At 47.7% G+C, this 26630-nt stretch overlaps 1 protein-coding gene across 3 annotated transcripts in view; it reads right to left on the reverse strand.

Moving 5' to 3' along the window:
* Positions 1-26630, reverse strand: part of ttc39b (tetratricopeptide repeat domain 39B) — a 204560-nt gene that overhangs the window by 45806 nt on the left and 132124 nt on the right. For all 3 annotated transcript variants that reach the window (XM_072517056.1, XM_072517058.1, XM_072517057.1), the window contains 3 exons: positions 15133-15209; positions 14293-14360; positions 6113-6177 (listed from right to left, as the gene is read on the reverse strand). In XM_072517056.1, coding sequence (XP_072373157.1) covers positions 6113-6177; positions 14293-14360; positions 15133-15209 — 210 coding nt within the window. The remainder of the gene's footprint in view (positions 1-6112; positions 6178-14292; positions 14361-15132; positions 15210-26630) is intronic.

Raw genomic sequence — 26630 nt, forward strand, 5'->3', positions numbered from 1 at the left:
CCTTCTACCAGCTCCCCGTCCACCTTTGGGAAATTTAGCCCACTAAAGACATGCCTCATCCCCTCCGGCCCTGCTGGGAGTTCCGACCCATACAGCCTACTGTAAAAATCCCTAAACGCCTTATTCACCCCTGCTGAATCTCGAACCAGGTTCCCATCTCCATCATATAATTTCCCCATGTCCCTGGCTGCCTCACTCTTTCTAAGCTGCTGGGCAAGCATTCTGCTAGCCTTCTCTCCATGCTCATAGAAAGCCCCCCTTGCCTTTCTCAGCTGCTCCACCGCCCTCCCTGTGGTTAACAAGCCGAACTCTGCCTGCAGCCTCCGCCATTACCTTAAAAGCCCCGTCTCTGGTGTCACCGCATACCTCCTATCGATCTGTAGTATCTCCTTTACCAGTCGGTCCGTCTCTGCCTTGTCCACCTTCTCCCTATGGGCCCTTATCGAGATCAGCTCTCCTCTGACCACCGCCTTCAGTGCTTCCCAGACCACCGCTGCTGAAATTTACCCCGTGTCGTTGACCTGCAGGTAGTTCTGAATACATTTCCTCAGCCGCTCGCACACCCCTTCGTCAGCCAAAAGTCCCATGTCCAGCCTCCAGTGCGGGCACTGGTTACTGTCCTTACTAACCTGCAGGTCAACCCAGTGCGGAGCATGGTCTGAGATTGTGATCGCCGAGTACCCCGTGTCCACCACACCAGCCAGTAAAGCCCTGATCAGAATAAAGAAATCAATCCGGGAGTACACTTTATGCACCTGTGAGTAGAAGGGGAATTCCTTCACCCGCGGCTGCCCAAATCTCCATGGATCCATTCCCAACCCCCCATCTGCTCCATGAACCCTTTTAGTTCCTTTGCCATTGCTGGCACCCTGTCCGTTTTTGAGCTTGACGGGTCCAAGCCAGGGTCAATAACTGTGTTTATGTCCCTTCCCATGAGCAACCTGTGCGAGGTCCGGTATCTTCCCCAGCATCCTCTTGATAAACTTCCCATCATCCCAATTTGGCGCATACACATTTACTAATACCACCTGCACCCCCTCCAGTTTCCCACTGACCATAGTGTACCGACCTCCCACATCCGAGACTATTTTATCCACCTCATACACCACCATCCGCTTATTGATCAGGATCGCGACCCCTCTATAGTCTTTGAATCCAGTCCCGAGTGAAAGACCTGACTGACCCAGCCTTTCCTCAATCTAATCTGGACAGCTACTCTAAGGTGTGTCTCCTGCAACATTACCACGTCCGCTTTCAGTCCCCTCAGATGCGCGAACTCGCGTGCCCTCTTGACCGGCCTATTTAGTCCTCGAACATTCCAGGTGATCAGCCTAGTTGGGAGGCTCATTTGCCCCCCCGTCGATCAGCCATTCCCTTTTTTGGGCCAGCCTCCAGCTCGTGATCCGCGCCTCCACTGGCCCGCCCCCAGGCAGCCCCCACCCCCAATCTCCTCTCTGTCCCGTAGCACTAGTCCCTCCCTCGTCAGCAGAACATTCCCCCCCCCCCCCCTCCCCCCATAGTAGCAACACACTGTAACCCAACCCCTTTAATAAACCTAACATATGCACACCCCCCACTAAGCTTCCTTGAGCTAGCCCACCCAGCTAGCTTGGTGGCCCCCATCCCTGGTGCCAGAAAGTCTCCTACCTATTGTTTTCCACCACCCCCCCCGCCCCTCTCATACATACATACTCCAATAACAAACAATCCCAACACAATTGCCCAACAGAAAAACACCAAAATCTAAACAAGCACACCTCCATCCCCCAACAGTGCAAATGAAAACCTTAACTCACTCAGCTCTGCCACTGGTCCCAAATCAATACAGAAGGCATTACATTCAATGTCCACAAAACGAAAAACAAGAAACTATTTAAAAAAAATTTTTTTTTAATTATTTTTTAAAAAACCATGAACGTTGCAGCAAAGTTCGGAAGTTCTCAATCCACCACCAGTCCTTTACTTTTCACGAAGTCCAGCGCGTCCTCAGGCGACCCGAAATAAAAGTGCTGTTTCTCGTACGTGACCCAGAGACAGGCCGGATACAACAGTCCGAACTTCACCTTTTTCTTAAAAAGGATTGACCTGATCTGGTTGAAGCCTGCTCTTCTCCTGGCCACCTCCGCACTCAGGTCTTGGTAGACCTGCAGGATACTGTTGTCTGCGATGTATGCCCCAGCGTCCGCTCCTTCGGACCCCTCCGGGAGCCCAACGATTCTCAAGTTCTGCCGGCAGGACCTATTCTCTAGGTCCACCACCTTCTCCAGAAGCTTCTTCTGCTGGTCTCTCAGCATCGCCACCTCCAACTCCACCGCAGTTTGATGTTCCTCCTGCTCAGCCAGCGCCTTCTCTACTTTCTGGATCGCCCGATCTTGGGCATCCAGTCTAAGCTCCAGCCGTTCAATCGACTCTTTTATCAGGTCAAAGCTGTCCCGTTTCTGCTGAGCAAAGTCTTCCTGAATAACTTGCATCAGCTGCTCCGTTGACCACTGGGTTGACAAGCCAGAGGTCCAGTCCTCCGCCATGTTGTCTCCCGCTGCAGCTTCAGCCCAAGCCTTCTCTGTCTTTCTGTTTCTGCCTTTACAAACACTTCTAGTCCTTCTCTCCATGCACCAATGTGGGAATTCAGTACACAATTGCCTCTGTCTTCAGTTTTTCAATTCAAGTCCGGTAGAAAATCAGGGGAAAAGGTCCAAAAGTCTGACCGGAGCGGGAGCCACCTGTGTGACTTACTCCTTCATCGCCGCCACCGGAAGTCAGCCTTTGCTTCTCTAATCGCCCGCCAGAGAATCCTGCTCGGCTGCCAATCAGCAGCACCATCCATAGCTGCAGACTGGCTAGCAGACCTAATCGGAATTTCTCCACCTGGAGAAGATCAAATTCACCATCCGAGGGTCAGAGGAGGACTTTCACAAAGCATGGAGGGCACTCACAAACATGTTCCAGGACCAGTTTGAAGCCAACAGCCAATAGAGTGGGGGAGGGGACGCATGGGAGCCAATGGGACACAGGGAGCAGACAGGAAAGTGGGGGGGGGCTGCTGGGAGGCTCAAAAGAAAGGGAAGGCCGGAAAATGGCCGATACAGAGCACAGGGGGCCTAGAACAAGGCCACAAGAAGAGGAACCCACAAGGAAAGGCCGAGAACACGATAGAATGGGGGGAGGAAAGAGGAGGGAGGCCAATCGACAAAAGGGAGGGGGGAGGGAAGGGGAGGGCATCGGCCACATGTAAATAGCAGAAAACTGCCCATTGTACAGTGAGGGACCCAGGGAATGACCCTGAAACAGCAATGAAGGAACAGGGGGGGATCAGCACAGAGGAAAATGACATGTATATTGTAACTGGCGCATTTATCCTCACTGAAAAAAATTTGTATAAAAACATTTTTAATAAAAAGAAAAACTCAGGTCTGGTAGAGAGGGAAACAGAGTTAATGCTTCGAATCCTTATGACTTCTGTGCCTATATGATGTGTTGCCTATGACTGCATGCCAGCTGCAGATTGAGTGTGTAAAATCCTTTTCAGTTCACAAAATCAAAGAGTTCAAAAGGTCATAGAATTTACAGTGTAGAAGAATGTCGTTCGGCCCATCGTGTCTATACCGGCCCTTGGAAAGGATGGAAAGAGCACCCTACTTAAGCCCACGCCTCCACCTATAACCCAGTAACCTCACCTAATCTTTTTTGGATACTAAGGGGCAATTTAGCATGGCCAATCCACCTAGCTTACACATCTTTGGACTGTGGGAGGAAACCTGAGCACCCGAAGGAAATCCATACAGACACGGGGAGAAAGTGCAAACTCCACACAGACAGTCACCTGAGGCTGGAATTGAACCCAGTACCCTGGAGCTGTGAGGCAGCAGTGCTAACCACTGTGCCACCCATAAAGATGCACACAAGTCAAATTGCAGAAAGTCAATAGCATCCAACGTCATGAGACGACCTATTGGTGCAAACCTCATGTTTCAGCACTTGCTTTTGTCTGACAAGAGGGAATGAGATTCACTTGTTTGTCCCTTCTGCACCACTGCACTGCACACTGTCAGATGTTGCTTATAGTTGCACATAAACCAGGCAGATATGAATTACAAGCCACAATCAACTTCTCAGCCACGGACATTGCTGTTGGTGCCCTGTTTTGAGCATGCAGTGCCGACTGTAGGACTTGGTAGATTTCAGTCATAAGCAAAGCAAAGACATCTCAAACATTGGTGCTCATTAAAGCCGAGGCAAGAGGATTTCTCCCTACATTGCTCACTGGCTTGGCAGATATGGCCTCCTGTTGAGACATGAGGCGGGATTCTCCGACCCCCAACGGGTTGGAGAATCGCCGGAGGACGGCGTGAATCCGGCCCCCACCGGCTGCCGAATTCTCTGGCGGCGGGGATTTGGTGGGGCGGGAATTGCGCTGCGCTGGTCGGCGGCCGCTGGCAGCGGCCCCCCCCGGCGATTCTCCGGCCCGCAATGGGCCTAGTGGCCTCCCGTTTTTGGTCAGTCCCGCCGGCGTACATTACACCAGGTATGTGCCGGCGGGACCTGGCTGCGCGGGCGGCCTCCGGGGTCATCAGGGGGGGGGGGTGCGGGGGGATCTGGCCCCGGGATGTGCCCCCACGGTGGCCTGACCCGCGATTGGAGCCCACCGATCCGCGGGCAGGCCTGTGCATGGGGGCATTCTATTCTTCCGCGTCGGCCGCTGTGGTCCTCCGCGATGGGCGACGCGGCGATGAACCCCCCCTGCGCATGCGCTATGCCGCCAGCACACGCTGGCGCTCCCGCGCATGCACCAACTCGCGCCGACCAGCGGAGGCCCTTCGGCGCCGGTTGGCATGGCGTCAAGCCCCTTCCCCGCCGGCCGGCGCAAACCACTCCGTCGTTGGCCTAGCCCCAGAAGGTGCGGAGGATTCCGCACCTTCGGGGCGGCCCGACGCCGGAGTGGTTCACGCCACTCCTTCGCGCCAGAGTTGCCCGCCCCGCCGATTCCTGCAGAATCCCGCCCATTGTCTGTTCCCAACATCCTCCAGTCTCCCACTGCTCTGTATGGCCTCTTTTCGTTCTTTCAGTTCTCACTTTCCAAAAGAAGGCTTAACCAAACACCCGTGCCAGGGAACAACTTTTTTCAGCGCAAACCTTTTAATCAACAAGGAAGCATTTTATCAGCAGCCAGATCACTCCCTGTAGACTATTCAAACCTTAGACAAGTACTGAAAAGCTCCAAAGTAAATCAGCAACTAAAATAAATAATCCAGCAGCTAACCTGCAAATAGTTCATAGCTCAAATATGGTGGGTTCTTCATTCCGTTCAATGTTGCGTTCAGATGTGCAAGGTTAAGACAGAATATTGGCTGGAGTGCAGTTGGAAAATGACCATGTTGGTGTTAAATCACTTTTGCACACTGATTTGTATCATGATCCCCCGGCTCTCCATACTGTCAGTGGTCATTTGGGTTTGGTTGTGGTCCCAAATAACTGCACCCTGACACCTCGCGTCAGATGTTGGCTGTGCAACTTAGGCACCATTTTCAAGTATTAGGAGGCTATGTTGTTACCTTAAAAAGGGCATTAATTAGTCCAATTTAGTCTTTAAGCTGTTAATCTATGGTCAATTGTACAATGGCAGACATTGAGGCACATGGAGTTCCTACTTCCCACACAGACCACTAGTGAGGGTGAGCAACAAAGAAGTCAGGACAGAGTGTGTGTACCCTGCTCCATAGATTTAAATGATGTGCCCATTTCAATGTACAACCAGAACAAGACACATGTGAGGAGAAGACAGCATAAAAGGTGATACTCTCATTTTTCTGTGCACAGGAATGAGAGCCATCAATGAACCTCCCTCGTTCCCCATCAGATAGTCTGCATGCCTTCCACTGCCCACCAACCGAGCCAGGAAAGTTCCCATCAGTGATTGCTGGCACATCAAGAGATGTGCACCCAAAATGCCAATACGTTGTGTGAACGAACTGACCGTACTTGGTCTGGAGAGGCCAGCTTACTTGTGAGACGGCTTGTGTAGTGTTTGCACCACTAGATAAATCACTGGAAAGTTTACATACAAAGAAATTTTAAATCAGAATTCTTAAGAGTTCGAGAGGAAAGAAGCATTTACCGGTAGATATTGTAACTTGTCCGTATTTTGATTCCTCCTTTAATAAAGTTTATCATATTTTCATCCTAGAAAAAGAAAACGTGCATTTATGCAGTGCCTTTCATGTCTTCAGGACTTCCAAAAATGTTTTACAGCCAATTAAATACTTTTAAAGTGTTGTAAATTTAGAAACGAGGCAGACAATTCATGTACATTCCTTCAACAACAATATGATAATGACCAGATAATCGGTTTTGATATTATTAGCAATGTTGAGGAAAAAGGAGGAGAGTGGAAAGAAAAATCTCCCCCTCTTGAATAATAGAGCACAGTTCAATAGGTATGCCCTGCCTCTGGTGCCATCCAGAAAGGTCATCGTTAGGAAAAGGCTTTTACTGGTGAGTTCACTTTTCACATAATAATATTATTATTATAAAAGCAAAGCCTTTTACTGGTGAGTTTACTTTTCACACCAAGGAATCTCAGAATAGGTATAGCGTCCCTTATAATGAAAGGGGGAAATAGGTGGACACTGCAACAAAACTCTTGGCAAAGGGGTATTTTAGTGAAGTTGCTAAAGACGATATGCTTCTGCTGAAAATATGAAGAGATTTCATTTCTGAAAGGTTATGTAATGCCTTGGAAAAACCCCACACCTGAAACCTCTCCATGTTAACACCCCTGCTTGGCTGCACCATGATGTTCCACAGAAATACATACTGACAAAGTATAAGAGCTACATTCACTACATCATTAACCACCCCAACAACGCAGGTGAAATTTTAAACCATTTGTCAGATCTCAAAGATTAGTTGTAAGGTAACAAGTTAACAGTGGACAATAAATTACGCAATGTTTATCGATCCCTGATTACATTGAATGCATGTGTGACAAGTGCAATGTGGCAGATGGATCGCATTTTTGCTTTTCCATCAGTCCAAATGAATTATTAACCAAGTAATTTGGCTAATGCATCAATGTACCTTACAGTCCATTGGGTTTCCAGTTGCTGACTGCTGGATTGCTCACTAATAGCTGAATCTTAATTCACTCAGAGAAACCGGGGGTCGGCAATAAATATTGTTTGCCAGCATCACTCATATCAGAGACAGATTTACAATTTGTGGGGCCCTATGATTGGCTTCATTATCGATTCCCCTCCTACTTCAGGTACTGAAGGCCGAAGCACACCTCTCACACACGCTCTTCCCCGCCCCGGCCCCCACCCCTCGCGCACATGCTCTTCCCCCAACCCCTCTCTTCCTCCCCACCCCTCACGCACACACACTCTTCCTCCCCACCCCTCACACCCCCACTCTTCCCCCTGATGTGTTCGGTGTTCTGGATCACATACAGGTCACCAACACGTGAAGTAGTGCAACACTATTTTATTAAAAGGTTAACTATTTAAACATACTTGAACTGTGGGTAAATACGATACTAGCTTTAACTAAAGATCTTTGCCTTGTCCTAACCAGTTGATGCACTCAGCACATGGTGAATGTCTGTGTTGCAGGCTGTGAGCTCTGTGCTCATAGCTAGCTGCTACTCGAATGAGCGGGAACTCTGATGCCCCCTGTCTTTATAGTGCGTGTGCTCTCACTGGTGGTTGTGTATGTTGATTGGTCCCACTGTGTGTCCATCAGTGTGTGTCTGCACCATGATATACTGGTGTATATTATGACATCCCCCCTTTTATATAAAAAAATGTGCCTGCGTGACAATAAATAGTATGTGGTGAATGTTCCTGACTAAGTGTGTGCGAAATATTTACAGGACTATGTACATAAAACTAAGCTATTTACATGGGAAGGTGCCTGGTGCAGAAAAAAGTGTGTCACACAAATACCGAGATGAACACTATATACAAACCACTTGAACGATTAAACGGAATTACAGAACAGACCAGAGATTCCAATTTGTGAACTTTATGCACTAATAAGTCTCTGAGGTGGGCAATGAGTTCTGGTCGACCGTCTCAAGGGTGGGTCAGGAGCCACCGGCTGAGGAGCGGGCTGGACTGCGTCAGAGTGAGGAGGATGCAGAGTAACTGGAATCTCTGCATAGTCCAGGTCAGGGACAACAGGAAGGCGTGGCACTGGCGGAGGATCACGTAGCGAGCGTGGAACGAGACAAAGGGCACGTCGATTATGGCGCAAAATGGAACTATCCGGTAGACGAACCAGGAACGAGCAGGGAGCCACCTGCCGAAGAACCACAGCAGTTGCAGACCAGCCACCATCCGGAAGATGGAGGCGGATGTTGTCATCTGGAACCAGAGCAGGGAGATCAGCTGCACGGGAGTCATGAGCCACCTTGTGCTGTGCACAAGACAGTTGCATTCGTTGAAGGACTGGAACGTGGTCGAGGTCTGGGACGTGAATGGACGGCACCGTCGTCCTCAGGGTGCGACCCATGAGCAGCTGGGCTGGCGACAGGCCAGTGGACAGTGGGGCCGAGCGATAGGCCAGCAGGGCGAGGTAGAAGTCGGATCCCGCATTGTCAGCCTTCCAGAGGAGCCGTTTGACTATGTGGATGCCCTTCTCTGCTTTGCCATTGGATTGGGGGTACAGGGGACTGGATGGTCACATGCACAAAGTTGTACCTCCTGGCAAAGTTAGACCATTCCTGGCTTGCGAAGCAGGGGCCATTGTCCGACATCACAGTGAGTGGGATGCCGTGACGAGCAAAGGTGTCCTTACAGGCACGGATGACTGCAGACGATGTGATGTCGTGTAAACGTACCACCTCCGGGTCGTTTGAAAAATAGTCTACAATCTGAACATAGTCCCTGCCCAGCGCGTGGAACAGGTCGATGCCGACCTTGGACCAAGGGGACGTGATCAACTCATGGGGCTGTAGGGTCTCACGTGGTTGGGCCGGCTGGAACCGCTGACAGGTGGGGCAGTTGAGCACTGCGTTGGCGATGTCGTCATTGATGCCGGGCCAGTACACTGCCTCTCGGGCCCGTCGGCGGCACTTCTCCATGCCAAGCTGGCCCTCGTGTAGCTGTTCCAAGACAAGCTGGCACATGCTGTGCGGGATAACAATGCGGTCCAGCTTCAGGAGGACACCATCGACTACCGCCAGATCATCTCTGATGTTGTAGAACTGCGGGCATTGGCCCTTGAGCCACCCGTCTGTTAGATGGCGCATGACACGCTGTAGCAGGGGGTCAGCCGCAGTCTCGCGCTGAATTTGGACGAGGCGTTCATCCGTGGCAGGTAGATTGGAGGCCACGAAGGCCACATGGGCGTCAACCTGGCAGACGAATCCTGATGGGTCACACTGGGTGTTGACTGCCCTGGACAGAGCGTTGGCTATGATCAGGTCTTTGCCCGGGGTGTACACGAGCTGGAAGTCATATCGCCGGAGTTTGAGCAGAATGCACTGGAGGCGAGGCGTCATGTCGTTCAAGTCTTTTTGTATTATATTGACCAGCGGGCGATGGTCGGTCTCGACGGTGAATTGGGGAAGGCCGTACACATAATCATGAAACTTGACAACGGTCAAAAGGCCCAGGCACTCCTTTCCTATCTGCGGGTAGCGCTGTTCCGTGGGGGTCATGGCGCGTGACACATATGCAAGGGGGTTGATGAGGCCTCATCGCATTGCAGAAGCACTGCCCCAATGCCAGATTGGCTGGCATCGGTCGAAATTTTTGTCTCTTTCGCTGGATCAAAAAAAGCCAATACCGGGGTCGTGGTAAGTTTGGTTTAAAGTTCTGTCCATTCGTGCTCGTGGGCAGGAAGCCATTGGAAGTCTGTCGTCTTCCTGACCAGGTTCCTGAGAGCTGTGGTATGAGAGGCGATTTAGGGATGAACTTCCCTAGGAAGTTGACCATGCCCAGAAATCGGAGGACCGCCTTCTTGTCCTCTGGCGCTTTCATGGCTGTGATGGCTGCCAGCTTGTCCGCATCCGGCCACACACCCAACTGGAGATGTGGTCCCCTAGGAACTTGAGTTCCGTCTGGCCGAAGGAACATTTGGCTCTGTTGAGGCGTGGGCCCTGCTCCAGTAAGAGTTTGAACACGCGCTGGAGGCGACTGATATGCTCCTGCGGGGTGGTGGACCAAATGATTATGTCGTCGACATAGACGGGAAAACCCTGAATGCCTTCCATCATTTGTTCCATGATTCTGTAGAACACTTCTGACGCCGTTATGATCCCAAACGGCATCCTGTTGTAACAATATCTTCCAAAAGGGGTGTTAAAGGTGCAGTTTCCTGCTGGATCTGCCTGGTTGAATTTGCCAGAATCCTTGCGAGGCGTCAAGTTTGGTGAAGAGCTTGGCGCTAGCCATCTCGCATGTGATCTCTTCGCGCTTGGGGATTGGGTAATGCTCCCTCATTATGTTGCGATTCAGATCCTTTGGATCAATGCAGATTCTGAGCTCGCCGGAAGGCTTTTTTACGCACGCCATGGAACTGACCCAGTCGGTTGGTTCCGTAACTCTGGATATCACTCCTTGGTCTTGGAGGTCCTGCAGCTGCTGCTTGAGGCGGTCCTTGAGGGGTGCTGGGACTCTGCGAGGTGCGTGCACCACAGGCGTGGCATTCTGTTTGAGTATGATCTTGTAAGTATGTGGGAGCGGTTGCGGTGCTGGTCCATGATGGCACTGAGCTGCGCCCTGAAGTCAGCATCCTGGAAGACGCATGATCAGGAGAGAGAGTAAACTCTTTGAACGAGATTTAGCAGCTTGCACGCCTGTGCACCAAGCAGAGAGTCCTTTGAGGAGCCCACGATCTCGAAAGGAAGGATGGCTTTTCGTGACTTGTGCGTCACTTCGAGTTGGCAAGAGTCGGTAGCAGGAATGATGTTGCCATTGTAGTCCAATAGCTGGCAGGCCGATGGAAGAATGGTTGGTTTGACACGAAGGCTTTGGAAAGCAGACCACTCCATGAGATTGGCGGAGGCACCAGTGTCCAGGCGGAATCGTATTTGGGACCGGTTGACCGTCAGGGTGGCACACCACTCATCGTCTGGATCGATGCTGTATACAGACAGCGGCTGGTGTCTTTGCTTCGGGGACAGCCTGTTTTTCGTTACGACACCGACTCGAAAAGGCGCCTTCGGGTCCTCGGTGTCACTGCTGTGTGGGAGGTCGGAATCGGACTCGGTGACCGTGGGTTGAATTGCCCGAACATTCCTGCGAGGCTGGCTGAAGCGATATGAATTGGAAGGCTGAGCTGCTCGACAGCAGGCAGCACAGTGGCCAAGTCTTCCACATCGTAGGCATTGTCGAGATTTTGCGGGGCATTGCCGCTTTAAATGGGCGGAGCCACAGTTGCCGCACGTCGTGACGTCAGCACGTTCGCTGCGCCACCGCGCATGCGCATTACGTTCCTCCACGTCGCCGTCCCCTCGTTTGGTGCGTTCAAGCGTGGGAGTCCGCGAAAAGCAAGCAAAATGGCCGCCCTCATCCAGGCTGAGGCCCTGGAGGTGCTCAATCATTTGGACCTGTTCCGCCTCGTGGGGACCTTGCCGCGCCATTTCAGCCGCTTATAATTGGGAGTACTGACAGGTGGCATTTTCATGTAGGAAACAGGTCTCGATGGCGGTCGCTAGGGCGAGTTGCTTTAATTTGAGGAGTTGCTGAGGTAAAGGGTCCGACTGAACAACGAAAACGATCTGGTTGCGTATCATGGAGTTGGAGGTGGGCCCGTAGCTGCAAGGTTGCGCAAGGATGCGGAGGTGCGTTAGAAAGGATTGAAAAGGTTCGTCCTTACCCTGCAAACGCTGCTGGAACACGTAGCGCTCAAAACTTTCATTCACCTCTACGCTGCAGTGAGTGTCAAATTTAAGGAGAACAGTCTTGAACTTCGTCATCTGCAAATGTGAGAGAATTGAAAATGTGGATGGCATGGTCCCCGGCCGTGGAGAGAAGAGCAATCTTTCTGGTGTCCGAGGCGCCCTCCCTGTCCATGGCTTTGAGGAAGAGCTGGAAGCGCTGTTTGAAAATCTTCCAGTTGGACCCGAGGTTGCCGGCGATGCGGAGCGGCGGCGGCGGGCTGATGTTGTCCATGTTGCAGGATGACGGAATGCTGGCCGAAGAGGCAGATCACTTGCAGGTAGGTCTAAGAAGTGCTAGTCAGGTCACCAACACTTGAAGTAGTGCAACACTATTTTATTAAAAGGTTAACTATTTAAACATATTTGAACTGTGGGTAAATACGATACTAGCTTTAACTAAAGACCTTTGCCTTGTCCTAACCAGTTGATGCACTCAGCACATGGTGAATGTCTGTGTTGCAGGCTGTGAGCTCTGTGCTCATAGCCAGCTGCTACTCGAATGAGCGGGAACTCTGATGCCCCGTCTTTATAGTGCGTGTGCTCTCACTGGTGATTGGCTGCGGTGTTGTGTATGTTGATTGGTCCCGCTGTGTCCATCAGTGTGTATCTGCACCATGATATACTGGTGTATATTATGACACCCCCCCCCCCCCCACCCCTCACGTCCCCACTCTCCCCCCCCATTCCCCCACTCCTCACACCCCCACTCTTCCCCCCCACCGCTCACGCACACACTCTTCCCGCCCCCTAGCCCTCATGCACTCTTCCCCCCTACCCCTCACTCCCCCCTCGCCCCTCACGCACACACTCGTCCCACCCAGCCCTCACGCCCACTCTTCCCCCCCCACCCCTCACGCCCACTCTTCCCCCACCCCTCATGCCCCCCTCTTCCCCCCAGCCCTCACAACCCCCTCTTCCCCCCACCCCTCACGCCCACACTCTTCCCCCCCAGCCCTCACACCCCCACCCACCCCTCACGCCTCCACTCTTCCCCTCCACCCCTAATGCACACTCTTCCCCCCCCGCCCCTCGCACGCATACTCTTTCCCCCCCACCCCTCATGCACACTCTTCCCCTCCACCCCTCACGCACACTCTTCCCCCCCACCCCTCACGCCCACTCTTCCCCCCACCCCTCCGCCCCCCCTCTTCCCCCCACCCCTCACGCCCACCCTCTTCCCCCAGCCCTCACACCCTCACCCACCCCTCACGCCTCCACTCTTCCCCTCACGCCTCCACTCTTCCCCTCCACCCCTCATGCACACTCTTCCCCCCCGCCCCTCGCACGCATACTCTTTCCCCCCGCCCCTCGCACGCACTCTTCCCCCAGCCCTCACGCGCACACTCTTCCCCCCCACCCCTCACGCACACACTTCCCCCCCCCTACCCCTCACGCACACTCTTCCCCCCCACCCCTCATGCCCACACTCTTCCCCCCGCCCCTCGCACGCATACTCTTCCCCCCCGCCCCTCGCACGCACTCTTCCCCCAGCCCTCACGCGCACACTCTTCCCCCCCACCCCTCACGCACACACTCTTCCCCCCCTACCCCTCACGCACACTCTTCCCCCCACCCCTCATGCACACACTCTTCCCCCCCCACCCCACACACACACTCTTCCCCCCCCCACCCCTCACACACACACTCTTCCCCCCCACCCCTCACGCACACACTCTTCCCCCCCCAGCCCTCACGCACACACTCTTCCCCCCAGCCCTCACGCCCACACTCTTCCCCCCGCCCCTCGCACGCATACTCTTCCCCCCATCCCTCATGCGCACACTCTTCCCCCCCACCCCTCACGCGCACACTCTTCCCCCCCACCCCTCACGCGCACACTTTCCCCCCCCCAGCCCTCACGCGCACACTCTTCCCCCCCCAGCCCTCACGCACACTCTCCCCCCCCCTCACGCGCACACTCTTCCCCCCCACCCCTCACGCACACACTCTTCCCTTCCACCCCTCACGCACACACTCTTCCCCCCCTCCTCGCACACACTCTTCCCCCCCCTCGCACACACTCTTTCACCCCCCCCACCCCTCGCACACACTCTTTCTCCCCCCCCCACCCCTCGCACACACTCTTTCCCCCCCTCCCACCCCTCGCACACTCTCTTCCTCCCACCCCTCGAAGAAAATGTGTTGGGCAAATATTTCTCAATCTTCTATCACATAGTTGTCCTATGTATTAATCATTTAAGTCCCCAAACATCAGTAAATCTATGCTTTTAAGTGGAAAATATTAATGTCAGTTGGCATTTTATTTCATATTATGAATCATTAAAAGTATTTTTGGATTGGTGATAATTACATGAACTGCTAGGCTAGTTCAACGGTAAATAATGCTTCATAACAATTTGTTTCATTAATTAAACCAGCCATGTTTAAACATAGAAGTGATTTCTTACCTGGACTAATGTCAGAGCTGCTTTCTGAAGTAGGCATTCGGCGTAGCACATTTCTGCATGCATCTCCTCTAAAAGTAAACAATGTATTCAGGACTATATGCAATTAAAATTTTGGCTTAAAATAGCACTTTATGAGAGAGCGAGATAAATGGTGAGAAATTATACTTGTGCAATTTCACTGTCCGGATTATGCATTCCAAACATGTTTTATGAAGTGGATACTTGTATAACAGTCAGAGGCAGAAATGATACCAAAGACACAACAAAGGGATTTGAGGTGACTTGTCCATCATCCTCCTGCTGACTTCGCAGATTTTTCCAGCAGCCCACCCTTCCAAGGGCCGTTTGAGTCACTTAAGTGGCTAATTAAGGGTCTCTTCCTGCCGCCACTGGCAATTTACCAGTGGCACAGGTGGAGCGCTCTGCCAAGTGGGGAGACTGCAAAATGAACCCTGGTGACCTGCTTGCTGGCCCAGGGGGTTTGGGTTGAGCCCTGGCCATTCCCAAAGCAACAGCACCTTTCAAATACACCTGCAATATTCTTTTTGACCAAATACATACATCGTCAACCACAACCTTTCCCTTTCCCCATTCACTGCTCCATTTCCCCTTAATTATCCACTGAGCTCCCTGCCCCGATTCATCGTCAACTTTCCATTTCCACACACATTATATCTCAACTATCTTCGCCTCTCCAAATCTTTAATACTTCCCACCCCAACCACTTAATACTCTGTCCGAAGTACTCACTAACTTTATTCATTTCTCACATTCCAAGCCCCCAAGCTGGCATGCCACCTGGCCTTATTTTGATATATTTACATCAATGGTTTACTGTACCTTCTGTCAGTCGGTCAGAATCTTGTCTCGAAACTAAATGTGACAGTGACTCCACAACAGAATTCTTCTTTCGAAACCTGGACAAAACATTTTTAAGCCTGTTGAAAACTTTGATGTAGTAATTGATTGGAGTTTGAACTAGTCTTGTTTTATGAAGGAATAGCATGTCTTTAATTGTTTCTAATAAGAGTTAATATATTTTCAATTCTCACAATTATTTTATTTTCCAGTGTTGGGACACCCACAGTTGCCTTTCTAAAATCCAATTATTGTCCATCCCCAGTTGCCAGCGCAAAGGTGATGTAATGGCCTACTTGAGTTGAGTTGTTACATCCGTGTGGCAAGGTACTCTCCCAATGTAGTTAGGTAGGTGTTCCAGGATTTTGACTCACTGATGAACGAACAAACAGCATGTTCGTATGTTATATCCAAGTCAGGATAGCCTTGGAATGGAATACAGAGGTAGTGGCCTCTTCTGCTGTCCTCATCATTCTAGACATTAGGGACCAATGATTTACATGCACCATCCATGACCAGGATCTGGAACATAAGCAAGGCTGTGATGCTAGCAGATACGTTGGGTCCCAATCAAGGGTCAAGTGCTATGGGTGTCCTACCCCCAGTTCTCTTCTCACTATATCATTGGTCCTATAGAAAGTGAGTATGGAGAATTGATAATGGAAAATAAGGAGATGACTGATGAATTGGGCAGATATTTTGCATCAAGTCTTCACTGATACAAGTAACATCCCAGAAGCTGCAATAAATCAAGAAATGGAAGGGAGGAAAGAACTCAAGAAAATTAGTCACCAGAGAAGTGATACTGTGTAAATTGATGGAGCGGCAAGCTGATAAAAGCTTGGGACCTGCTAGACTTAGTGCCATAAACGGAGTGTCTAGTGAGATAGTTGATGCTAGATAGTTTTAATTTTTCAATACTCCCTAGACTTGGGGAAGGTCCCATTAGATTGGAAAACTCCATTATTCAAAAAGCATGGGAAACAGAAAACTGGAAAATACAGGCTAGTTAGAAGCTATTATTAAAGAGGTTGCAGCAGGGGCAACACAGTGGTGCAGTGGTTGGCACTGCTGCCTCACAGCGCTGAGGTCCCAGGTTCGATCCTGGCTCTGGGTCACTGTCCGTGTGGAGTTTGCGCATTCTCCCCGTGTTTGCGTGGGTTTCGCCCCCACAGCCCAAAGTGCAGTGCAGGTGGATTGGCCACGCTAACATTGCCCCTTAATTGGAAAAAAATTAATTGGATACTCTAAATTTAAAAAAAAAAAGAGAGGTTACAACAGTACACTTGGATAAGCTCAAGGTAATCAGGCAGAGTCAACATGGTTTTGTGGAAGGGAAATAATGTTTAACCAACTTTTTGGAGTTCTTTGCGGAAGTAACCTGTGCTGTGGATAAAGGGGAACCGGTGGATGTACCTGTACTTAGATCTCCAGAAGGCATTTGATAAAGTGCCACATCAAAGGTTATTGCGAAAAATAAAAGCTCATGTTATTGGAGTTAACATATTGACATGGATAGAAAATTGGCTGGCTAACAGGAAGCAGAGACTAGTCATAAATATACCTTTATCAGGTTGGCAGAATGTAACAAGTGTTGTGTCACAGGGATCAATGATGGGACCTCAACTGTTCACAATTTATATAAATGACTTTGATGAAGGGATTGAAGGGATGACTGGCAAATTTGCTGATGGCATAAAGCTCGGTGGGAAAGTAAGTTTGGAAGAGTGCATAAGGAGGCTACAAAAAGATATAGATAAAGTGGGTGGACAAAGATCTGGCAAATGGAGTACCACGTGGGAAAATGTGAAACTGTCCATTTTGTCAGGAAGCATATTATCTAAATGGTGAGGTTGCAGAGCTCGGAGGTGCAGAGGAATCTGGTGCTCTAATGCATGAATCTCAAAAGGCTAGTCTGCAACAAGTAATTAGGAAATCTAATAGAATGTTATAATTTATTGCAAGGGGAATCGAATACAAAAATAGGGAGGTTACGCTTCAGTAGTACGGGCACTAGTGAGACCCCATTTGGAGTAGTGTGTATAGTATTGGTCACCTTATTATAAGTAAAGATGTAAATGCGTTTGAAGCAGTTCAGAGGAGGTTTACCAGATTAATACCTGGAATGGGTAGGTTGTCCTGTGAAGAAAGGTGTATCCACTGGAGTTTAGAGTAGTAAGAGATGGCTTGATTGAAATGTATAAGATCCTGAGGGGTTTTAACAGGGTTGATGTGGAGAGGATGTTTCATCTTGTGGGAGAATCTAGAACCAGGAGTCGCTATTTAAGAATAAGGGGTCGCCGATTTAAAACGGAGATGAGGTGAAAATAATTTCCTCAGAGAAGGCCCCGAATCTTTGGAACCCTCTTCTTGAAAATATTGTAAGAAGTCTTACAACATCAGGTTAAAGTCCAATAAGTTTGTTTCGAATCACTAGGTTTCGGAGCACAGCTCCTTCCTCAGGTGAATCACCTGAGGAAGGAGCTGTGCTCCGAATGCCAGTGATTCAAAACAAACCTGTTGGACTTTAATCTGATGTTGTAAGACTTCTTACTGTGCCCACTCCAGTCCAACGCCGGCATCTCCACATCATGACTTATTTATTGATCTCATCTGCTAAAATAATTTGATTTATCCAATAATTTGAATTAAACAATGCAAAACAACAATCAGACTCTTCAAAACTTGGATCAATTGAAGAATTTCAATTAAATGACCAAATTGAGTCCTGGATGAAACACTGACATCTCATAGACGTTCCTGACCTTTTGGCAGCTCAAAGTTGCACATTCCCCCACAGGGCAGCAAGTGCATGGAAACACCAGCAGCTCCAATTTTCTTACCAAGTCACACACCATCCTGACTTTAAAATATATTGCCATTCTTTAATGGTTGCTGGGTCAGAATTCTGGAACACTACCTAACAGCACTGTAACAGCACCGTGACAGCACCCTTCCCATACAAATCACAGCTCAAAAAGGCAGCTCACCACCTTCTGCTCATGGTTAACTAGAAATTAACAATATGAGGATCTAGCCAGTGAAGCCCGCTCTTATTATGTACATATAGAGGAATACCCACCACCTTATTTATATCAATAGAAGTTTGAAGCAATGTTGTATTTTAAAACAATTATCTCTTTCTCGTTGCAACCTTATGGAATAGAAGCCAAAAATACATTTTCCCCAGACTAACATACCACAGCAGTTCTCTGAAGAGGCCCTCACTAATGAACCACTTGCCACTTGTCCTACGCTGACCTGTTTTTGGAGAATTCCATTTCCCTTTTTTCTTCAGATGCTGGCAACACTGATAAAGTATTAATCATCCATAGCTGTCTATGTAGTATAGTGCTGGAGTCTTATGCAGGCCAGATTAGGTAAACGCAACAGGTTTTCCCATGGGGGGTGGGGCAATGGTGAACTAGTTGGGTTTGTAAACAACAACTTTAAAGTTTCCCAGATCTATTCATTTAATTCCACAATTTACTATTCTGAAATTTGATATCATGACCTCTGGATTGCTTGTCCAGTGCCAATAATAGCAATGCCACCATTCCCATAATATTTGTTGATCCTGGAAATATATATATTGACCTATTAAATGTCTGGCCTGCTTACTGTTTCTAATCAATGTTGCTCTATGACCTACTAGAATGTTCAATTCTGTCCCTCATATTCCCTCTTTTCCAGAGCGTGGCTGATATACCCTGACTTAGTTTGGGAACCCACTGCTTGAGAAAATGTCAGGCATGACCTCCTTTCCATGGCACAGTACAGAATTGGAATAGTAATTCCTTACTTTGAGAAAAAACACTTTAGAACTGGAAACCAAACCTTTCCATATTTTGCCGAGTTCCAGCACACACACTGATTCAAGCAAGCATATCATAAATCAAAGAAGTGATAATTGGGCAACTAATGAAGTCATCAAATGTTTTTAATAGACAGGCCCTCTCAGTTGTTTCACAACATACACAGTCAAACTGGGAGATGAGGGGAAATAGCTATGATTATTTTGCTAATTAAAAGAGGTTTGTTGTCAGTATGTGTCAGAGGAAAAATGTTAGAAGAGCCACAAGCTGGGAGGGCAGCATGTTCAGATTAGTTTGAAAGTGCAGTCATGGAGGGTTGACCAAGCAGCTACACAGTAGTTAATTTCAAACCTTACAGCACCTTAGCTGCACCTACTGGAACATGGAACATTTTCTGTGAGAAGCTGAGGTAAAGTTGCAACAGTCTACAAGCAGATTAAACTGGACAAAGAAGTAGAGCAGTGAGGTCAGGGTTGGCTGGCTGGCTTTAAAATCCTGCAGATCTCGCAAAAGGGAAGTTGGCCGTTGAGGTTTTTCAGTTTTATGCATAACTGAAAACCTAACCTTTCCATATTCTGCGAAGTGACAATTTCAACAGAATGAGCTTTGTGAACTGGTGTCATCAGTGCAAATAAGGAGAATTGGCTAGAACGCGGGACTATCTCCTCCTTTACTGCTTCTCTCAGCGTTTGACCACCTCTTTCCTCATGCTCCACATCCTGAAGCTGCTGATTACACCCGTCCCTGTTACACCTTCATACAAGGTAGCATCACTGTACGAAGTTAACTTGGCGATCATTCTCCAGCCAAGTGATTGACATTGTTTGCACTGATTGTTCTTATAAACCTTTTGTGTTGTTCCCAAAATAGAATGGAAGCACAGAGTATAACAGAGCAGGAGTAGGTCAATCAGCTCCAATCCTGTTCTGCCATTCAATTAGATCATAATTGATCGATGCCTCAGCTTCATTCACCCATCTTTAACACATGATTTTACCCTGATACATGTACCTCAACTACTGACCTGTGCCTGAAAAGTCTCAATTGAGCTAACATCCATAGACCTTTGGGGCAAGAGTTCTAAATTTCCACTAGCCACTGTAAAATGTGCTTCCTGATTTCACTCTTGAATGGCCTCTCTCTAATTTTAAGATCACATGCCATTGTAAAAACTTGACACATTTCAAAAATAAGAGTTTAGGGTTTTCAATGCTTAAATGCTTATATCCTGGCCGCAAGGTTTGCTAGTGTCACACGGGAGGGTTTAAACAAGTATGGCAGGGGGGTGGGTACCGGAGCAATAGGTTAGAAGGTGGAAACATTGAGGAAGAACTAGGGAATAGGGCCAGTATGGCTCTGAGGAAGAGCAGACAGGGAGATGTTGCTGAAAACAGTGGGACTGGTGACCTGAAGTGCATATGTTTTAATGCAAGAAGTATAACAGGTAAGGCAGATGAACTTAAGAGCTTGAATTCGTACTTGGAACTATGATGTCGTTGCCATTACAGAGACCTGATTGAGGGAAGGACAGGATTGGCAGCTAAACGTTCCAGGATTTAGATGTTTCAGGCGGGATAGAGGGGGATGTAAAAGAGGTGGAGGAGTTGTGCTACTGGTTAGGGAGAATATCACAGCTGTACTACGGGAGGACACTTCAGAGGGCAGCGAGGCTATATGGGTAGAGATCAGGAATAAGAAGGGTGCAGTCACAATGTTGGGGGTTTACTACAGGCCTCCCAATAGCCAGCAGGAGATAGACGAACAGATAGGTAGACAGATTTTGGAAAGGAGTAAAAGCAACAGGGTTGTTGTGATGGGAGACTTTAACTTCCCCAATATTAACTGGGACTCACTTAGTGCTAGGGGCTTGGATGGGGAGAGTTTGTAAGGAGCATCCAGGAGGGCTTCTTAAAACAATATGTAGATAGTCCAACTAGGAAAGGGGCTGTGCTCGACCTGGTATTGGGGAATGAGCCTGGCCAGGTGGTAGAAGTTTCAGTAGGGGAGCATTTCAGGAACAGTGACCACAATTCAGTAAGTTTTAAAGACTGGTGGACAAGGTTAAGAGTGGTCCTAGGGTGAATGTGCTAAATTGGGGGAAGGCTAATTATGACAATATTAGGCAGGAACTGAAGAACCTAGATTGGGGGTGGATTTTTGAGGGTAAATCAACATCTGACATGTGGGAGGCTTTCAAATGTCAGTTGAAAGGAATTCAGGACCGACATGTTCCTGTGAGGAAGAAGGATAAATTTGGCAAATTTCGGGAACCTTGGATAACGAGAGATATTGTAGGCCTCGTCAAAAAGAAAAAGGAGGCATTTGTCAGGGCTAGAAGGCTAGGAACAGGCGATGCCTGTGTGGAATATAAGGAAAGTAGGAAGGAACTTAAGCAAGGAGTCAGGAGGGCCAAAGGGTTCACAAAAAGTCATTGGCAAATAGGGTTAAGGAAAATCCCAAGGCTTTTACATGCACATAAAAAGCAAGAGGGTAGCCAGGGAAAGGATTGGCCCAGTGAAGGACAAGGGCAGGAACCTATGTGTGGAGCCAGACAAAATGGGCGAGGTACAAAATTAATACTTTGCATCAGTATTCACCAAGGAGAAGGAACTGGCGGATGTTGAGTCTGGAGAAGGGCGTGTAGATAGCCTGGGTCACATTGAGATCCAAAAAGACGAGGGGTTGGGCGTCTTGAAAAATATTACGGTGGGTAAGCACCCAGGGCCTAATGGGATCTACCCCAGAATACTGAAGGAGGCAGGAGAGGAAATTGCTGAGGCCTTGACAGAAATCTCCGGATCCTCATAGTCTTCAGGTGATGTCCCGGAGGACTGGAGAATAGCCAATGTTGTTCCTTTGTTTAAGAAGGGTAGCAAGGATAATCCAGGGAGCTACAGGCCGGTGAGCCTTACGTCAGTGGAAGGGAAATTACTGGAGAGAATTCTTCGAGATAGAATCTACTCCCTTTGGAAGCAAGTGGACCTATTAGCGAGAGGCAGCATGGTTTTGTGAAGGGGAGGTCGTGTCTCACTAACTTGATAGTGTTTTTCTAAGAGGTCACAAAGATGATTGATGCAGGTAGGGCAGTGGATGTTGTCTATATGGACTTCAGTAAGGCCTTTGACAAGGTCCCTCATGACAGACTGGTACAAAAGGTGACGTCACACTGGATCACGGGTGAGCTGGCAAGATGGATACAGAACTGGCTAGGTCATAGAAGGCAGAGAGTAGCAATGGAAGGGTGCTTTTCTGATTGGAGGGCTGTGACTAGTGGTGTTCCGCAGGGATCAGTGCTGAGACCTTGGCTGTTTGTAGTATATATGTAAATGATTTGGAGGAAAATGTAACTGGTCTGATTAGTAAGTTTGCGGACGACACAAAGAATTGCGGATAGCGATGAGGACTGTCAGAGGATACAGCAGGATTTAGACTTGGGCGGAGAGATGGCAGATGGAGTTTAATCCGGACAAATGTGAGGTAATGCATTTTGGAAGGTCTAATATAGGTAAGGAATATACAGTGAATGGTAGAACCCTCAAGAGTATTGACAGTCAGAGAGATCTTGGTGTACAGGTCCACAGGTCACTGAAAGGGGCAACACAGGTGGAGAAGGTAGTCAAGAAGGCATACGGCATGCTTGCCTTCATTGGCCGGGGCATTGAATATAAAAATTGGCAAGTCATGTTGCAGCTGTATAGAACCTTAGTTAGGCCACACTTTGGAATATAGTGTTCAATTCTGGTCGCCACACTACCAGAAGGATGTGGAGGCTTTAGAGAGGGTGCAGAAGAGGTTTACCAGGATGTTGCCTGGTATGGAGGGCATTATCTATGAGGAGACGTTGAATAAACTTAGTTTGTTCTCACTGGAACGACAGAGGTTGAGTGGCGACCTGATAGAGGCCTACAAAATTATGAGGGGCATAGGCAGAATGGATAGTCGGCGGCTTTTTCCCAGGGTAGAGGGGTCAATTACTAGGGGGCATAGGTTTAAGGTGCGAGGGCAAGGTTTAGAGGAGATGTACGAGGCAAGTTTTTTTTACACAGAGTGGCGTGGGTGCCTGGAACTCGCTGCCGGTGGAGCTGGTGAAAGCAGGGACGATAGTGATGTTTAAGGGTCATCTTGACAAATACATGAATAGGATGGGAATAGAGGGATACGGACCCCGGAAGTATTGAAGATTTTAGTTTAGAGGGGCAGCATGGTTGGAGGGCCTGTTCCTGTGCTGTACTTTTCTTTGTTCTTTGTAAATCAGGATGTTAAGGTTTTGGAGATATGAGCAGTATTTTGCAAAGGTGGCACTAAATAAAGGGTATTTTTATTTTTTAAAATAAAATGACCAATTTTTATTGGATTATCTCCTAGATGCATCAGAAAACCCGACACAGAATAAAGGGTTTACACCTTACAGATAGCCAACCTATTGTAGGTTCAATATCCTCAAATTGATATAACACTGCATTTAGTCTATTTCTAGGCAGTTCCTTGCTTTAAGTTATACAAAAGTGTGACAGAGAAATCAAGGGAGATTAGACGAGCTATGGGTACATTCTAAATAATAAAGGCATTTAAGCACATCAGAAACAAAAGGCATCAAAGAAATGGAATGAAGATGATAATTTTGTAACAGTGGGTAAAAGAATGACAGATGTACTTCAGAACTCTGCATAAGCTTTTCAGAGAGAAGGGTGAAGGCAGATTGTAGGAGTACCATTGGAGGATGATAAGGAACTACAAATTGATACAAATAGTAAGAAGGAAATGGCATATTCTCAGGGTGTGGTCATTGTTGGCACGGCTGGTATTTACTGTTAATCACCAGTTGTCCAGAGATGGCCCAAACATGTGGGTGTGGTTGGCCGGGCCTCTCTGGCACCGTTCATATTCGTCCTCCACCTTAAAATGTTACTGTTGAAGCCACATTAAAGGGTACAAAAAACTGTAACAAGGCACAAGTCAGTGGGTGTACAGAATGTAGTTCAATGCAAATAAATGTAAAACAGTATGTAGAGTATGGAAAGCAAAGAACGAAGAGGACATCTTAATAGTAGACCATTCAATGGGGTGGTGGACAAAATGATCCAAGATACAGATACTTAGATCTTAACAGCAGAAATGCAGTTCGAAATAAGACAGTGAAATTTGGATATATGACATTAAATACAAAAGATGTTCCTCAACATCAACTCAGCTGTAGTTGAAGTACAGTCTGCAATCACTCTATAGACAGGATGGTGGACAAATCACTGTGTGGAGTTTGCACATTCTCCCCGTGTCTGGGTGGGTTTCATCCCCACAGCCCAAAGATGTGGTTAGGTGGACTGGCCACACTAAATTGCCCCCGAATTGGAAAAAAATAATTGGGTACTCTAAAAAGTAATTAAAAACAAATGGGTGGCACGGTGGCACAGTGGTTAGCACTGGTGTCTCATGGCACCGAGGACCCGGGTTCGATCCTGGGTCAGTGTGTGGAGTTTGCACATTCTCCCAGTGTCTGCGTGGGTCTCACCCCCATAACCTGAAAATATGTGCAGGGTAGGTGAATTGGCCACGCTAAATTGCACCTTAATTGGGAAAAAACATAATTGGGTACTCTAAATTTTTTTTTTTTTTTTTTTTTTTTATAAAGGATTGTGAACAAAATGATACAGTTATGTATAAAGGTCCATGAAAAACTGGAAGTGTAACAGTGAGTACAGAGGGTTATGATGGATCTCATCTGTGCTTAAAAGTTTAAGAGGTTAAATAGTGAGAGATTATTTCCATTTATTGGTCAATTGGTAAAGAGGAAGTATAAATTTATGATTTGCACTAAAATTAGAAAGAGCAAAGTTAGAAGAATGTTTTTCATGCAAAGGGACATTACGATGGCATAGAATGTATTACCACAGGTGACAGTAAAGCCAAGTAATCATGGTGTTCAAGACAGAATGAAATGCATACTTGCAGAGGAAAAATATTAAAAAGGCTATCGGGAAACTGCAGACAAGTTGGATTATACTAGACAGCTACAATTTGGATTGAAGACTAGTACAATAACTATCTGCCAAATGGCCTACATCAGTGCTGAAATTTCTATCACTACCCTCTACATAACCAAGTCCATTTCCCTATTACTTTACATAAAAGCACAATGTTTTTTGTGATATGTAACAGAGCTGTGTGGAGTTTGCATTTTCTCCCCGTGTCTGCGTGGGTTTACTACCACAGTCCAAAGATGTGCATGCTAGGTGGATTGGTCATGCTAAATTGTCCCCCAGTGTAGGTTAGCTTAGGGGGGTAATGGGATAGGGTGGGGGGCTTGGGCGGAGTGCCCTTTCACGATGGGCCAAATGGCCTCCTGCACTGTAGGGATTCTATGATTCAGACCGTTTGCAATTTAGTCCAGCTACTAAGCTTCCCTGAAAATCATTAAAACATACACATGAATTTAAAATATACACATGAATTTTAAAACAATCTATAAGCCGGATTTATTAGTCATTTGAATGTTCAATATTGCAACTAAGAGCAAGAAAATAAGAAATGATTAAGAATATTTTTTCTCATTTTTGTTTTCTCTCGCTTTGATTTCTCTTGCCAAATGGTGGGCAAATAATCTATTCTTAATGCCACCATAACAACAATGTTTCAAGTTGGAAGGATTGTGGACAGAGGCCACAGCTAGGAACTTCAAATTGCCTGGATAGAAAACTGAATTATTCAGTAGGATGTACGTGCTATCAATTCAACGGTGATTAGGTATTCCAGGTAGATGTGCTATACTGAAAACCGATCTTAGCAAAGGTTCCTTTCATTTGAGTTCTGAGCAGAAGTGATTAAGGCCCTGTGACTAGGTGCAATGATCCTCAACATATACCTGTGCTTTTCCCCTGCATGGAGGTAGCAGTGTGGGATACAATTTTCACTTGGTGATGTGCTGCTTAGCCTTCCCTTGGAAACGGGTAACTCTCAAAACTACCTAAATAGGTCTGTGTGAGACACACAACTTTGGAAACTGCCAAAACCCATGCGTGAGAAACAACGTTCTACTTTTGATACGTCTGGTAGTAAGCAAAGCAACTGGATAACAGCATGCCTCAAATTAAACTGGGAAGCATTCTTAGCTTAAAAATTCAGAGCACCGTTCATCAGAGAACTAAATTAAACGCATCTGATTGACAACAAAGGCCACAGCTTCACTAACTCAAAAACAAAATCAAACTATTTGCACAAAACAAATGAAAATGTGAGCCGTTTTTGGATGAGGGTCGTCTTCATGAAGTTACAAGCATTCTGCACATCTGCTTCAAATATCTGAAAGACTGGCAATCTTGTCAAACCTCAAGCAATTGTGGCCATAAAAAAGTTGACAATTGAGTGCCTCCAGCAATGTTCCTGTACACTGGATGAAGGACTGACAATGATATATCAGTACCAATCTTACTGTAAAGAAAGCAACATTATTGTTACCTTCAGGTATGGTTTGTTTGACCTTGGTGGACTTCTGAGAGTCATCAGACCACCGAAGGACTTCATACTCCTTCAGATGATAAGTGGATTTGTTACCAAATGATCCGAAGAGGAAGTGATTGATGCAGCTCATAGATCATTGCAGAAGGAGGTCATTCAGCCCATTAAGTCTGCACTGACACTCTGAATGAGCACCCTACCAAGGTCCATGCC

Source organism: Scyliorhinus torazame, chromosome 9, assembly GCF_047496885.1.
Source record: "Scyliorhinus torazame isolate Kashiwa2021f chromosome 9, sScyTor2.1, whole genome shotgun sequence".
Lineage (NCBI taxonomy): Eukaryota > Metazoa > Chordata > Chondrichthyes > Carcharhiniformes > Scyliorhinidae > Scyliorhinus > Scyliorhinus torazame.